The following is a 17,401-nucleotide window of genomic DNA, read 5'->3' as shown; positions in this document are numbered from 1 at the left end:
GAAATATCATTAACTTATACTTTTAATAGAGAACCCAACTTTATGGGATTTTATCTTCATTCTCAGAATGCACTGGATCTGGCTGAAATAATTGAAACTAAAGAATACATTGCTTAATTACTTTTTGTTGGGTGATAATCGGCCCCACGTCAACTCTGTAAATCATTTGTCTCTGATAACGATTTTTTTCCTTACTAAAGTTTTTATTGTTCTCTTTCTCTGGAGAATCCTGTTTTGTCTTTATGCACTAAATGCAAATGCTCTCCCACTGCTTAAACAAAACCCTCCAACTTTAGTTTAGGTGGAAGTACTGGTAAAATAAGAAATAAAATTTCTCCTTCTGTGGGACAATACGATGGATAATTGCTAGCAGTAAATGATTTTTAATTGCTGAGTGCTGAGCCTTTTTATGTTCTAATTACCAGTTCAAGGTGGTCAGTAGTGACAGTGGCTGAAATGAAAGTTAATACCATCGGGTAGTTTTGTAAATTATATGAAACATCTCTTGTACCTTCTGATGGATTTTGTTTGCTTCTATAGCATAAGATGTGATTATTCACCAATGGCCCAGTATTGGGTAGATCTCCTCAGAATAAAAATGTTAAGGCTTCCTTCTTGAGTTAATTTCTTAGGAAAACTTAATAAGGCCCTGGCCAAAGAGGGAGCTTTGTTTTTTTGTAATATAGTAGAAATCTTTTAGTTTTATTTTAGTAATACCGGTAAGATAAATGGAAAGTAGTCAGTGATTCTTGTCTTAGTGATGTATGAGAGTTACTGCTTATCATAGTAATCTGTGGCTTTCTCTTTTATTTTACTTCCAATAGAGTTTAACATACATTGTTATATTAGTTTCAGGAGGAATGTATGGCTTTCTGAATGTTGAGAAACATTTTTGAGAGTTTATCTCTAGAAATAAAACTTCATAAACCAAACTTAAATGGAAAATTGGGTTGGGAAATAAGAATTTGAACTATTTTGCACCGTACTATTTTGAGCTCCCTTGAAAATAGGGCCCATCCATTTTTCCTTTACTTAGTATGCTGCAGGTCTCAAACAAAGCCATTTTAATATCCATTATATATGCACACTGCCAGAAAGGGCACAGAAATAAAGACATGTTACATCTGTGCTGGTCCTTTTTTAGTATGAGAATCTACATGGGGTCCTTTTTTAGTATGAGAATCTACATGGGGAAAAGCGTAGGCAGTTTTGATTTGTGGTTTTATCCTATTTGCTGAAATTTAGAAAAACGGAATATTGATAGGTACATTTTATTTTTATTTTTATTTTTTTTAAGATTTTATGTATTTATTTGATAGAGGTCACAAGTAGGCAGAGAGGCAGGCAGAGAGAGAGGGAGAAGCAGACTCCCTGCTGAGCAGAGAGCCCGATGCGGGGCTCGATCCCAGGACCCTGGGATCATGACCCGAGCTGAAGGCAGAGGCTTTAACCCACTGAGCCACCCAGGCGCCCCGGTACATTTTATTTTTAGCTTTAAATTATTAAAAACTTCCTATGACTTTCTAAACATAAAAAAATGTCTGAAAGAATATTGGAATGATCACCCATAAACACATCCTTTAGGTTAATACTGTTACCATCTTGCCACTTTGGCTTTAGCTGTGTAAAACCATTTCAGAGAATGTTGTAGACATTATGACACTTCATCCCTAACTGCTTGAGCGAGCAGCTCATCTCCCAAGAGAGAGGAAATTCGACATAACCATAATACCATTGTTGAAATTAACAATAATGCCTTAATGTCATGTAATAGGCTCTTCATTTTGTGATTTTTCTCACTTGTCCCCTAAATGCCTTTTTTTTAAGCTGTTTTTTTAAAGGATTTAATCAAGGTTCATACAGCATATTGGATTGTTAGGTCTCCCTTTGAATCTGGAACTGTCTCTCCTTTTTCTTGTTTATGATGAGGATGTTCAAACATGAAAAGATGGAAGAATAATAGTATAACGTACCTCTGTAGCTGTCACCTAGGTTCAAGAACTGCCCTACCCAAATTCAGTGCCATTCCACTTCAGTTAATCAATAATAATACCATGTGATAGCTAGTCCACATTCAAATTTTCCCATTTCTCAAAGTGCCCTAGAATCTAGTCATTATTTATGTACTGCTTTTGATTATCACATCTGTCTAATCTTAATCTAAAACAGTCCCGCACTTTCTTTTTTATTTTTGAGAAAGGTCAGATCTCTGATTGTCTTAGTGTGTCCCACATTCTGGCTTTGTCAGATTATTTCTTTGTGTTGGTGTTAACTTAGTTCCTCTTTTCCTTAGGTGTCCTGTTAACACATCTACTTTTCAGCATTGTGTTTTTTCAGGAACAGTTACAGGGAAATATTGTCGTGATGCCAAAGAAGTCTTGGCACTTAGCAGCTCTAATCAAACTTAGAATTTACCTTTTTTTTTTTCCTTAAGAGGCTAAGTAGCCTGATCCTATGACTAAGATAATCAAGAATCTTATTCACAGTATTATTAGATTTCTTTTAGATTGTTAAAATTTCCCTCCTTTAAAAAAAATGGAGAGCCTTTCCATTCAGTTTGATGGGATTAAAACTAGCTGAAGTCAAGATTAAAAGATTACTCTCTAATAAAAAAAATTAGTGTATAGCTATGACTCTAGAATTGCGCTGTTCAGTAGGGTTACTGCTTGTGGCTACTGAATACTTAAGATGTGGCAAGTCTGAATTGAGATTTTAACAATTAGGATGACAAAAAGGGTGTAAATAACCTCATTACTCATTTTTATATTGCTCATAGCTTGAAATGATATTTTGGGTATACTGGGTAAAATGAAACACATTATTAAAATCAACTTCAGGTGCCTCGTTAGCGGTACCTAGTAGGTAGTAGGTAGCACGTCAGTCTCATAAAATCAACTTCACCTTTTTACTTTCTTAAATGTGGCTCTCAGAAAGTGTACAATTAATCAGTGGCTCACATTTGTGGCTCTATATTTCTGTTGCACAGCGCTGCTCTAGAAGTTCAAGGAGTGAGTTGTTCATTAGAAACTCTCTGAACAAGAATATGGCAAACAGTCTTTCTCACATATTAGACCCTTTTCCTGGTTTCTCAGCCTTTCAAGATGTTCTGCATGCTCTAATGTTGAATGAGCTTACATACCTACCTGTTCTTTAGCGCGGCTGATGAGGTTAACTTGAGTGTAGCATCTCTTCGTCAGGATCCCAACCCTGGCCTTAGGAAAATAAAAAGCAAGTGAACAAAGCTTGGTGGAAGGAACCTGTGTGGACTTTAATTCTTTCTTTGGTGGTAACAAACACATCTGAGCAGAAGCTTCGTAGTGAGGGAACGGAGCCTTCCGCCTCTTATCAGGGAATAGCCCTTTTCCTTGCGGGGACCTGAGTCTTGTCCTCCAGCTATGCTGAAATCTTTTGAGTTTATGCTTCTGTAGTATCTTTCTCCCTCATCCTCTACTTTTCTCCCCAGCTGAAAATAGACGGTCTTAACTTTTGTACTGAGTACTCTGTGGGACCATCACCAAAGAGATCGTGGCTTCCAGATTTCTTCACTGAGTTCCTTAGAAGACACAGGGTTAAGCACACGCTTTTGCACCTCACGGTCCTCTCCCTCCCTGCTCTAGCAGCCATCGTAGGAAGCCCTTGGACCAGGAAGCGAGCAGACCTGGGTTCCACTCTGAGCAGTGCCACTTGTTCTGGGATAAGATTCCTAACCTTTCTGAGCCTGTTTTTTAATCTGTAAAAGGGAACTAACCTATAGACTCAACCTTTGTGTAGAGCTTTTGAGGCACAATCTGACATATATAAGGTGTTCTGGCCCAGCTTGGGTCGTTTAGAAGTTGCTAGATAGTCATGAAAATTCAGTTTGTTTGCATGAACAAAATATAGCCAGAGAAATTTAATGGCACTGAAAAAAGTACAAGGTGTGGGATAACTTCCAGATGTGCAAGCCCAATTCTAGGGATTTCGATGTATTATCAAAGAAATTAAATTTTAAATTTTAAATTTATTTCAAAGAAATTTTAAGAATTTCAAAGAAATTTTAAATTTATTTCAAGGAAATAAATTTTAAGGATCTTGTCCTTTTAATATAGTTGTTGAAGAGGTCTTAGGGTTCCTTTTATCTCTAGTGGATTTTTTAAAAAAAGATTTTGTTTATTTTACAGAGAGAACGAGTAGAGGCAGTGGGGGTGACAGGGAGAGGGAGAAGCAGGATCCCTGGCTGAGCAGAGAGCCCCATGTGGGGCTCGATCCCAGGACCCTGGGATCATGACCTGAGCCAAAGGCAGACGCTTAACCCACTGAGCCACCCAGGTCCCCTCTGTAGTGGGTATTTAAAATAGACTTCATTTTCAGTTTTTACTGACATAAATGTCTGTGGCGTTTTTGTTTTTTGTTTTTTACTAGCTCTGAGGGTCTTTGGCGTCTGTTAACAGAGATAAGGCCTGACATTTGTCATTCTGAATTTCAGTGATGGGAAGATTTAAATAGTTTAAACCTTGCTTTCTTTGGTCTTTTGGTTTTTAAAAAACAATTACTGCTTTATTGGAAACATTTTGTGAAGTAAATGTATATTTGGCAAAATGCTATTATATTTTTTTTGTATAGAAAAGATTTTTTAGCAAAATTGTTAAATTATTCATTAAAATACCCATATGTTGGTTCTTTAGTACAGTGACATTTTAATATTTTTGAACCTAGGGCATTTTCAACATCATAAATATGCATAAGGTAAGAGTGTGCCAATGATTCCCCTTAGAAATTGTATTAATCATAATCATAAAATCTTCCAGTTTTTCAAAAGGAAGGAAAATCTTTCAGTCCTGTAAAGATTAAAAACACATTTGTTCAGCTTATAATTAGGCTTTTACAGTTGGTTTTTCACTGGCTGTTCAGTAAGGGAGCAGATTATAAAGATGTATTCTGCTTTATTCTTAATGTTTTATAAACTAGCTTGTGATAGTTAGGTTCCCTAGTGTGCTTTTTTCCTCATATATTAAGTGTAATTCATCATATGGCCCCAAATTTGGGTTTATGTAACTTTTAAAGAGCAAAGCTAATGTTTTAGTGAGAAAAAAGTTCTCTTTTACTGAGAATATATTTGGATTTAACAAACGTATCTGCATTTTATGAAAGCTTGTTATAGAAACTTTTACAACTTTGAGATAATTTTGATAGTCTGCTGAAAAAAACCAGCTTCATTATTAGTAAAAATTAGTCCTAGTATCAGAATAAGACATGCTACAGAAGAACTTCCTAATACCTTTTTTTAAAAAAGGTTTTAACTTAAGGTGCAGAATTTGTGGCTTTAAAAGCTACATGTTAAAATGGGGGTAAGGTGTCTGGTGCTCACCTTGAGAGGGAAAGAATTCAAGGATTATAAATTAAGTGTCCCAGTATACCTTGGATACTGAAGAATGTTAGTAGCTCTCAGAACTGGTCTTCACAAAACACTGATAATCTTCCAAATATTTTCTCTGTTAGCATAGTTGATATAGATAGCATTAACAGTGGACTGTGTGGCACATAAGTAAATCGATTGTCCTTAATGTCACACTTGGATGGTGTGATATTCCAGTTAATTGAGGTGCAGACCACTTGTAATGACACTGTATGGGTACGGTTGCATCTATGTAAAGTGTAGGTGCTATATGCCCTCCAGAATTCCTTTACTTAGATATTGTGACATGTTTTGACTAATCTAACACTTGAGCGATCGAAAATTTCTGTCCAGCAGCCAGACCTGTAGTGTTACCACAGTTCAGCGGAAAACTCAAAAGTTTATTTCTAATAACTTGAGCTACAGCCAGACAAATCTAGAGGAAAAAACAGAAATTTGCTTCTAACCCTCACTGAAGTACATGAGAAACATAAGCAGTGTTTTATTTGACAATACAAATGTTTGTTTGTTTGTTTGTTTGTTTGTTTTTACAAAGCCAGTAACCTAGATTTCAAATGTGAAATTTGGTTAGGGTTCCTAATAAGTTTGAGTTGTTTTTGAAGAAGTTTAAAATCCCCTTCGTATATTAAATACTACTTACACAGCTATAAACTTGAAATTGTTTAAACTGACAGTCAGCTAGCTCACTTGCCCCTTGGAGTGAAAGCACAGAGATGAGCAGGTTTTCTGGTAGAAACTAGGTCAATAGGTTAAGCAGACTTTCACCATTCACTTAGTGTCTTTTTCTGTATCCGTCTCCTTTTTTACCGACCCCTCCTCCCCAGCCCCGTGGGCTTGGATGATTGTAATTAACATGGGCAGAGTTCTTAAAAAATCACCCAAGGTGTTTTTCTCCTCAAGTCTTAAGCCCTTTATGTAGGGGAGTAGAGTGCTCTTGTTTTCTACCTTTGACTTGCATTCATCCCAGGTTAGTAGGTTCCTGGAGGGTGCGGTAATTCACGGTGTGGACTGCTGTTAGAGTCCCCTGGGAGAGAGACTTTGGTGGGGGTGTATGAAGCAGGTAGGAACCTAGTGAAAACAGGAGTTTACAAATTCAGTCTTGCTGATTTTCCTTTTAAATAAAATAAATGGCTGAAGAAAACAAAATCCTAGAATTGGAAATTAGCCATGCAGGAAGAGATGGATACAGACAGCTATATTGAATTGTAGAAGGAGAAAGTTTTTTTAATGAACGGATGAAAAAGGAGGGAGAGAAACCAAATGATAAGCAGAAATCAAACAACATCGGAGAAGTTAGAAAATGGAGACGAGGTTAGCAGCAGGAGAGGAACAAGGGCAAATACTAAGATTTTAGGCCTTAAAGTTTTAATTCTCAGATTTAATATTTACTCAGAAAATGTTACATGTGTCACAGGTAAGCCTTGCTCATTCAGAAGTTAGTTTTAGGATTAAACCTTTTTGGCTTTCCTTCTGTTTTACCATATTTTTAAATAAAATTACAGTATTTATGTAGTTGAAAATATTTCCATAAATAGGAAGAACTTTAGAATTTAGTTGTACTATCTGAATATAACTATAATGAAATAATACAGTGGACTTAAGGGGCTTTCTGGAAATCATTTTCTACCTTTTAGGCTTGTGCACACTTAATTTCTAGTGGTGTTCTATGACTTGGCTGAAATTGGAAGGAAATTAGACTTTCTGAGCATACTTATTTTTGAACTACATATTTTTCACTCTAGAAAAGTTGAAGGGATAGACCACTAACCAAATGGTGCTGAAACTTGTATTAGAGGGAGTATTACGTTGAGGAGAGGCCTCTCCCTCAGCCCCCACTTACGCTGGTTTCTTAACTTCGGAAGTTCTGTTCGGTTGCCTGCTTGAAGAAGAGTTAGGTAAATCCTTACTAAAATTTGTCTTTACCGCTTGGTATTTGACCGCAATTACAGTATTACTGAGAGGATTTGTGCTTAGCAGGAACTGATTTTTTTTATAGCCTTATCCTTGGTCGTTAACTCAGTTTTTCAGGACAAAGGGTTTAATTAAAGGTATTTTGCACCTAGCTTTTTTGGTGATGATTTTAACATAAATCAGTATAAGCTTCAGTTCTGAGCATGATTTTATAAAGATACTTCTCATACTAGGGTAGATGCTTTTGTAATACAGCACATAAAGACTGCTCCACGTTTTACTGAATATCAAAATAATACTAAATGTAGCTGTGGTTCCCAGAGGTATAATTTGTTTTAGTAGATGCTTTGTTTCTGGATATTTCTTTTGAACAGATTGAATTATGGAGAAGGGATGATAAAACTGATAGCCAGGCCTGTCTTCCTTCCACATTACACCTTATACTCATCATTCTGAAAATTAGGTTAACATTTTGGGATATAGGAAGGGCCTTAGGTGTCTTCATGCAACTGATTCTTTTTATAAGGAGAAAATATCTAAACCAGAGGCTTGTCCATAATCACAGTGACTTGGGGACCGTGTCAAGCCTAAGATCTGGGATCTTTGGGGATTATTCCGGTCCCCCGTGGCACTTCCCACCCCCCACTGATGGATAAACTAATAAAAAGCATGAGGTTTCGTTTAAGTATATTGGGCATTTAAAAAAAAACATTTTGAAAGGTGAAGTAGCTGATAATATCTTAAATTGGCTGGCTGAAGGCCTAAAATAATTTTAGACTGTAGCCAGCTATTTTTTCTTAAATATTTTATTTTTCAGTAATTTCTCCACTCAGTGTGGGGCAGGAACTTACGACTCTGAGATCAAGAGTCACATGCTCTACTGGCTGAGCCAGTTTTAGTAGATTTTTTAAATTGCAGATTTTTAATCAAATAAAAGTAGTAGGCTCTGTGGAAATGGCTGTTTTAGTTACATCACCAGTTCTGTTTTAATTCTCAAAATTCTCAAAATATACAAATTACCTTTACAAGTTAAAAATTTAATGAATGGATGATGTAACATTTTGACAGGGGAGGGAGAAACATGGAATTTTTGGCCAGTGGTAATGGCTAACTATTATTTCTTCACCTGAATATATATTTATAGGAACCACATTCCAATTTAATAATTTTTCACATTTTCTCCTTTATATGCACATACACAATTACATTAAAAGAAGATCAGAGGAAGAAATGGCTAATTTAGGATTTTCAGATCACTGTTTTTGAGAGGTAACAAATTTAATTTTGTATTCAGCATAAGAGAAGATGCTTTTTTGTAATATAGTTTTTAAGTATCAAAGTAAGAAAAGTAATATTGAATATATTCTAAGTATTAAGACAGCTTTTTTTAATCCTATGAAAGGATAAGGAAAGTTCTTTAGAACATGAAAGAAATGTCATTTTCCCCCATATCTTGCTTTTGGAAGCACCTGATCTATAGATAAACTGTTAGGTGGGGAGTGAATGATGGGAGAAATGCTCAAGGATGAGCCACATGTTTCTTTTTTGATAGCTCCCTTTGTTAATGCATTCAAATGACTCCATTCATACAGCCTTCCACCTTTTGTTTTAAAGCAGAATATCTGTAATTACTTTGTCCAGGATTATCAAAGAGGCATTAATTCCCTATTTCTTTGATGAAAGAAGAAACTAATTATAATTATGCTTACTTGTTTTATTTGGTTTCAGAGGAAAATTGTAGCCCTGGGAAAAGGGCAAGGTAGATCTAGAACATTGAGTTGTGACAGAGAGGAGGAACTAAATTTCTTTGGTTAGAAGATGTTCTTGGGTATAATCCACTATCTCAAAGACACAGCTTCCATTATTGGGGGCCTACAGGTAGAACAGGCTGGATAAAGATATGTAGCTGTGATGTGGATTTTAACAGAGTTGAAGTGACTTTTTAAATTCTTTGGAGCTGGAGTTTCAAAGGAAGACAACAGAATGGATGGAGGGAGAAAAGGACAAAGGGACCCGAAGGTTGGGTAGAAAATGAGACAGGAGAATGACTATAAGAAGTAGTTAAGCTGACTCAGTTTGATGGAATCTGTAAGAGCCTGGGTTTGGAATGTGGAAGGCTTATCACACAGGCCATGGTGCCTCGTCCTCATGTGATGCCAGGACCCCTCCCTGGCACTCCTGATACGTGATCCCACCTGGACTACCTCCACTGGCAGGAATGCTGACTCCAGAGGTGGCAGTCCTGACTTGGGGAGAATATGTACCCATACCCTTCTTACCATAGTCCTTGTAAAACAAACAAACAAACAAAAAAAACAAGTACAGACCTATATAGAACCCGAAAAGGGGCAACTGTATGTTGTATGTGTATACATATGTTTTCCTCTGAATATACTGCCAGCTGTGTAAAAGGGTCCATTTTTATTTTTTGAGAATGTTATACTCTTCTGCAGTTTTTATCACTTGACATTTGAACGGCTGTGTTCATGCGTGTGGATTAACCTCCTCCTTTTTAATGACTGCATATGGTAAAGACTGCATACGAAGTTCAGCCAACCAGTGTCTTATTTGTGAGATATTTGAGTTGTCCTGGTTTCTGTGCTCCTAAAATAATGTGATGAACATCCATTATCTTGACAGTTCTAATTACAAAGCTTCTCCCTATGCTGGCCCAAAAATCTTCCTTCTAACTTCCACTGACGGTCCCGAAAACGGTTGCCATCTTTCTCCCGAGTTTTCTCTTGAGTTTAAACATTCCTTGTCAGTTTTACCATTTTTTCGTATGGTTTGGATCCCTTTGCTGTCCAGGATGTGGTCCGCTTTATGATGTCTAAATTGTAGTGATGGAACTCAGCCCTCTTAGCTGTGGTTTCACCAAATGGAGAGGGTAGGATTGTCTGTTTTAATTCAGTCCATGATTTTCTTCTGCCCTATCGCATTGTTAGTCTGTATTGAGGGTAGTCATTTACAGCTTTCCATTGGAGTTTATGGATCCCTGGGGTATTTGACAAAAAGCTGTGGACTTCCCACCCTCTCACTTTACTGTGCCCCCATCCCCCGCTCCCCGAATGCATTAACACAGGTATTTCTGCAGTTTTATGTGGTTCATGGGTCCCTGGTGTTTCTCTTTATCATTGGACTTGTTGATTACTTTGCCAAATTCATAGGTTCTCTCATTCTCTGCCAGTTCTGTTACATCCTCATTCAACTGAAAGTGGTCAAGGATTGGCATTGCTGGGTGAATCCATGCTGCCTCCCAGCGTGTAGCGCTTTCTTATCGCAAGTGGTGTTTTTTTAACAATACAGATCAGCCTCAGGCTAACCAGTCTGTAGTTTGGAAGTATGGCTTCTAGTACTTTCCCATTCATGATTCCACACAGATTACGAAAAGCAATTAAGCAGCCTTATCTGTGAAGCCTCTCAGGATCCCAGAATGTGATTTTGAGATCAAATGACTTGAATTTAATGAGAATATCTAGTTTTTCTTTTTTTTTTTTCTCAGCCATCTTGGATTTAAGTTTCTTCTTAGTCATTGTGTTTGATCTTCAGATTAGAAGAAAACATCCTTAGCCAAGAATGGAAATAAAATAGGAGAAGGCTATTTGTCTTTGTTACTATTACATTAACCACCCCATCCAGGAGGAGCTTCCCTTTTGCCTCTACTTCTTTTTACTCTAACCTCTAAGACGCCGTTTATTCATTATCTGGGGCTTTGTAAAGTCACAGTTCATCCTGAGGCTTTAGCCTCGTTCACAATATGCTTACAGCTCCATTTCACCCTTTGTAATACTTGTTTTTTGTGTTTTTTTTTTTTAACCATCTGTTGTAAGTGGTTTTTTAACATCTGAATTCCAGAAAGTTCTCTGTGCAGCACATCAGATTTTTTAGATACTTTCCCCTTTTCTTCCCCTCATCAGTGTGTTTTGCAATTATGCAGTCAGCATTATGCTTTTGAGAGCCTCCAAGCCTTCTTGAGCTTCTTTACACAATTTCCGATCTTGGAATTGATCCTAATTTTCCTTTAAAAAACTTGAAATCTGCCTATCCAATATGTGCAACATTCCCCTTCCCTTCTCGATTTCCAAATGACATGGCTGCTTTCTGTAAAGCTTCCTCCTCCTTGCATCTTACCAATCATGTTTTATTGGGGAGAATTAGGTCCAGAGTAACAGTTTTTCTCCTTTCTCCTATTACTTTGGAATGACTGAATTTTTATGCAGACCAAAAGTACATCATCAGATGCACTGACTTAAGCTGACACTTTTACAGATGTCTGCTGGTCAGTGATGGTAGCTAAGAATGGCTGTTTGTTGTACATTGCCACATGACAGGCACCATAGTCTCCTTTTCACACAGATGATCTTGCTTGTCTCCTGCCTTAGGGTTATGAGCCATAGGTACTAGTATTGTTTTCCCAGTAATACAGATGAGGAAATGGCTATAAGGATGTTGAGTTACTTGCCCAAGATCCCACAACTCCTGAGTGCCAAGGTCGGATATTTTCTCTACTGGATTCTTAATCGGCTGTCCTGGGCAGCTTGATGTGGTGCTTAATTACAGTGCTGGACAGGATTCTGTTACTTCAAAACCTGTGTAGCTCTCAGGCCACTGGCTGTGCACAGTAGGCACTTAAATATTTAATTTGAGGTTTATGTTTCTTGTTGATTTCCAGGGTATTGCCTTTTAGCTCTTGCAATTAACAAAAAGGAAAAATGGGTGAGGTACACCATTAGGCAATTCATAGAAGAAATGGAAAGACAAAAAGATGCTAGTTTTTCCTAAGCAAATATGTATTTGATGGTTTTAAGAGACCCAGTTTTTAAATGGCAAGACTCTTTTTGTTTATAAATATGATACATAAAAAAGAATGCAGAGATGTTTGTGAAGTTTCAGAGATGATCATTATTAACGCAAGCAGGCATACACAAAATCTTATTCAATTGAGCTACCAGTGTACAATTGCTTTTTTAAAAAACTGAATCTGTTGTGAACATCGTTCCATGTTAATAAACACTCGGTGATGATGGTGATACAGGTTTCCATTGTTTCTCATAAGTGATTGAAGCTCACTTCATTTCCTTTGTTCTGTACGTTTTTATATGTGAAGCAAAAGTAGAGGATGAGACTTCAGATCTATATTTTTTATTATTAGACTGTTTATTGAAATTACTTCTTTACCATTCATTATTTGATCTCTTCTACATTAGGTGTTTTGCTAGGAAGAGTGGGGTTGGATGTCCAGTCATTGTGATCCACGCAATTGATTTTTTGTTTCAAGAACCATTATACTATCTTTTCTTTGAGAAAGGTCATTAGGATAACTTGTTGAACATGTATGTTAAGTGTTTTAATAAATGAGTTTGTCATTTAAAGAGTTTTCTAATGAGTAGTGGAAGCTGTGCAGTAACCTATTGGAAATAGCTTTGGAGCAAGACTGTCCTTGTGCAAGTTTCAGATCCCAGCTCTATCAGTTTTAGTTATGTAAACAATTTGGACAAGTCACTTAAGGGTCTGCGCCTCAGTTTTTTCATCTTCTAATTGATCCTTATTTTTTCAGGAAAATAGTGATGATTGTTACTCTCTTAAGGGAGGAATAATATAACTTGAGATATTATATGTAAAGCCACAGTGAAGTATTGATATCCATTTTGTCTCTTTTACGCAGTAAGACAAGGAATTCTCAACCTTTTTTTGTGCTGTTTACCCTTTTGCTAGCCTGTTGAAACCCACGGAAGGACCCCTTCTCAGAATAATGATATTAAATCCATAAAGTTCAGTGCTTGGGATTACAAAGGAATCCAATTATATTGAAAGACAGTTACCAAAATACTTAAAACACATTTGTGGTCCTTTCTGTTTCAGACTTTCTTTGGACCGAGGTGGAGAATGAATGAGAAAGATAGGGAAGGGGCGCCTGGGTGGCTCAGTGGGTTAAAGCCTCTGCCTTCGGCTTGGGTCATGATCCCAGGGTCCTGGGATCGAGCCCCGCATCGGGCTCTCTGCTCAGCGGGGAGCCTGCTCCCTCCTCTCTCTCTCTCTCTCTCTCTACCTGCCTCTCTGCCTACTTGTGATCTCTGTCAACTAAATAAATAAAATCTTTTAAAAAAGAGAGAGAAATATAGGGGAAAGGGAGGAAAAAGGGCAGAGGTAGGAAAAGGAAGCTCCTAAGTAAATGCCTGGTGCCGGCTCCCTCCCAAGCAGTCACCCTGGATCCCCACGGGTGCCTGGACCTTGCCCTGTCCGCGTCCTCCCAGCAGTTCCGATGGATCACCAGTGAAGTGGAATGCCTCTCCCGTGTCCCTTAGTGACAGCACTCTCCAGAGCACCTCAAGTCTAAGTTCTCAGATCAGTTGGAGTCCTCGCTTTTGTAACCTATCCCTACTTCACGTCAGTCACGCGCTTGTGCCTGTTTTCTCTCTCAGTATCTGGTTTTCCCGTCGACATGGGAGACTCTCACTTCACCCTTGTCATTATGACACAGGCTTTTTCTTCATGGTTGTCCAGCTTCCTGCCTCTTCCACAAGGCAGCCCGTGTTTGGGGCCGGTTTGGTCTGTCTTCACATCGGCAGCACTCAGAGATGGGCTGTGCGCTCTCGTTCCCAGCCGTCAGCCATCTTGTTCGCTTGTTGGCAAATCTGTGTCTGTCTGCATTTCCCCAAACATATTTGAAGTTCTTTGAGGAAACAGACCCCATCTTATACTTAACCTTTTTGTCTCCCTGTGGAACTTAGCACAGTACTTAAAAGTGCTTCATAAGATCTTGGTTTAAAAAAAACACCATCACAATGAGGTAGTTCCAACTCCAAAAACAAAAAGGAAAAAATTGGACCTTGCCACCTGCTTGATGATTGTAGGAGTTGCTGATACCCGACCAAGTCTTGATAGCAAAAACCTACTGAGAATTTTGCATCTTTTCAAATTTTTACTAACTCACTAACTTGATTGCCCAAGTTATTCAGTCATGGTTACTCTTACAGTGTTCCTTGTGGTTAAGGAAACCATGGCCCTGACTCCCTCTACTGTGAAACCTCTGTTTGTCCTCATAATCACCACTTATATCCCAGGGCCTGACATAGAATAGATGATTAGTACATTTTGCTAGAGGAATTTAGCTTGTGCCTGGAAAATAGCTTGTTTACTTTCAAAGGCTTGGGACTGTGCATAGATTATTATAAAAACAAATATATAATAGCTTTGTTTAAAAAAAGTATGTGATCTTAACAGGAAAAGCAGTTTTAGTACAGCAAGCCTCAGATCATACACTAGTCTCCTTAGTTGGCTTTGATATATATTTTTTTTTTTTTTGCCATTGATGTTCTTTCTTTTGGTTAAATTATTTTACTTGTATTCTTAGGTTAAGACATCCGAATTTTATAGATACTCCCGACAGCTGCGCTATGAAGTTGACCAAGCATTGAATTACTTTCAGAACGTTCACCAGCAGCCTTTGTTGGACATGAAATCCAGCCGTATCCGCTCTGCCAAACCCCAAACTACAGTATTCCGAGGAATGATTGGACATAGCATGGTTAACAGTAAAATCCTTCTCTTAAAGAAACCAAGAGTCTGGTGGGAGCTGGAGGGCCCGCAGGTTCCTCTGCGCCCAGACTGCCTTGCTATTGTCAATAACTTCGTGTTCTTGTTGGGCGGGGAAGAACTAGGCCCAGATGGCGAATTCCATGCTTCTTCCAAAGTGTTCAGGTATGACCCGAGGCAGAACTCTTGGCTCCGGATGGCAGACATGTCAGTGCCACGTTCAGAGTTTGCAGTTGGTGTTATTGGGAAGTTTATTTACGCCGTAGCTGGCAGAACCAGAGATGAGACTTTCTATTCAACCGAGAGATACGACATCACCAATGATAAATGGGAATTCGTGGATCCTTATCCAGTTAACAAATATGGACATGAAGGGACAGTGCTCAACAACAAGTTGTTTATCACCGGTGGAATCACCTCATCTTCCACCTCCAAACAAGTGTGCGTGTTCGACCCCAGTAAAGAAGGGACCATAGAACAGCGGACCAGAAGAACGCAAGTGGTTACCAACTGTTGGGAGAATAAGAGCAAAATGAATTACGCAAGATGCTTTCACAAGATGATTTCTTACAACGGCAAGCTTTATGTCTTCGGTGGTGTCTGTGTGATCTTGAGGGCCTCTTTTGAGTCTCAGGGATGCCCTTCCACAGAAGTGTACAACCCCGAGACTGATCAGTGGACCATCTTGGCGTCCATGCCAATTGGCAGAAGTGGCCACGGTGTGACTGTGCTGGACAAACAAATAATGGTTCTCGGAGGCCTTTGCTACAACGGTCATTACAGCGATTCCATCCTTACTTTTGATCCAGAAGAAAACAAGTGGAAGGAAGATGAGTACCCGCGGATGCCCTGCAAGCTGGATGGTTTACAAGTGTGCAACCTGCACTTCCCGGAATACATACTGGACGAGGTCAGGCGTTGCAACTAATGACATCTTTCTCCCTTTAAAAAAAGCCAAACGAAAGATTTGTTTGTGACAAAGTAGTTAATTAAAAAAAGTAAAGAAAAACCTCACCAGTTTTACTATCAAAGCCATTGGTCTAATATCGTAAAAAATTTTTCATTCTGTGCTAGCATCTGTTTTTTTTTTTCCCTTTTTAGTGGCCTCAAACTCATGCAATAAGTTCATTCTAAGCGCTAGCTCTTGAAACTACTTCCAGAAGCAGTTTAATAGAGTGATCCACTTATCTGGGAAGTTTGATTTTATGCTTTAAACATTTCTTTCAGATGTCAGCGTAGGAGTCCTGCATCTTCTAAGAGAAGACCTGATAAGTGTCACTGGATGTAATTTCGGTTCCTATCTCGATCTGAAATCTTTTGGAACGTTTCAGTGTATTACAGTCTGTTAGACCTTTTGGTTTTATAATTTAAGTTTAAAACTCTTGACCTTTTTGCATGGCTTTTTGCTGAAAATGCAAAAATATAAATTTTCTACAAAATTAACTTTTTTATATTCAAAACACTATTTCTAAGCTGCCTTCTCTTATCTGCATTGTGTTAGTGAAAGCATATCCATACTTGCATACATCTTACGAACATATAAGGCACATCTCCTTTTATGCGTGGTTAGGATTCTATATTTTTAAGCTAGTGCACTTGCACACACGGTTTGCCATACTTGTTGAATTTTAGATGTAACGTCTTTTCGTGTATTAACATTTTTAGAAAGTTAAAATAACTGGAGTCCTCATTGGTATCAAAGTAGTCTATCTTCAGTCCATACTGATTCAGTAATATTGGAACTCTGTGTATTCCTGAAACATGTATGGATTTCTGAAAACTAACATTTTATATTTTCTTTTCAAAAGTAAACGTTAGTGTTCCTTATTCAATGTATGTCTTCTTTTTGAAAATGTTTTTCTTTGCAGTCTGTTTAACGTTACCCTGTTTTTAGTGAGAATCGGAGTGGTAGATGCAGCCCGGGCCTTGCGGCGTGCAAGCACTTTTAAAGAGCATTTAGGTCATACCAGACTCCTAAATAGAGGCCCCTTAAAAGTAAGTGCAACTCCCATTCTTTACACTCAGTAAGGCTGCTGCGTCTGTTATTGAATGGAAAGTAGCAACTCGTGGAAAATTTGAGCTCATTTTTGATGTAGAGGTAAGAAACAGAATTATAATCTTACTGGTCATATCTACTTCTTTATTTAGTACAGAATACTTAGTGGCACCGGGGATGTGAGCCCCCAGCCTTTGTTTTATTTACTGAAAGCTACTAGCATGAAGGATGTAACCTCAAAGTTCAGAACAGATCAAGAATAACTGTTTAAAAGCATTTATAGTAAGTGTTTTGGGATTAGCCGCGCACCTTTCAACTCTTTAAACTCAGAAGGAAGAACAAGATTAAGCAAGAATAACCAGGGAGTGGATCATTCACATGGATGCCATTTTCTCCTGAGTAGAGTCTATATCTGATACAGACTAGTTCTACACTGGCAGAACTTGCCAGCTCTTAGGATATTGGTGCAATATTGCAATGCCTTCTTCTATGGCTGTTGTATAAATTTTCTAGTTTCACTTTTTTTTTTTTTTTTTTTTTTTTTTTTTTTTTTTTTTTTTTTT

General features: G+C 38.0%; 1 protein-coding gene across 3 annotated transcripts in view; it reads left to right on the top strand.

The window, feature by feature from the left end:
- KLHL15 (kelch like family member 15) overlaps nucleotides 1–17,378 on the top strand; it is a 32,165-nt gene extending 14,787 nt beyond the window's left edge. For 2 of the 3 annotated variants that reach the window (XM_032842328.1, XM_032842327.1), the window contains one exon: nucleotides 14,661–15,877. In XM_032842328.1, the coding sequence (XP_032698219.1) occupies nucleotides 14,661–15,770 (1,110 nt within the window). In that variant the 3' untranslated portion in view covers nucleotides 15,771–15,877. Of the gene's footprint in view, nucleotides 1–14,660; nucleotides 15,878–16,069 lie in introns of those variants that run through there. The other variant, XM_032842329.1, reaches the window with a different exon arrangement.
- Nucleotides 17,379–17,401: the final 23 nt, after the last annotated feature.

Source organism: Lontra canadensis, unplaced genomic scaffold (assembly GCF_010015895.1).
Source record: "Lontra canadensis isolate GAN:19392208 unplaced genomic scaffold, GSC_riverotter_1.0 scaffold127, whole genome shotgun sequence".
Lineage (NCBI taxonomy): Eukaryota > Metazoa > Chordata > Mammalia > Carnivora > Mustelidae > Lontra > Lontra canadensis.
Note: the sequence above shows the minus strand (reverse complement) of the source record. Positions and strands in the feature narration are given on the sequence as shown.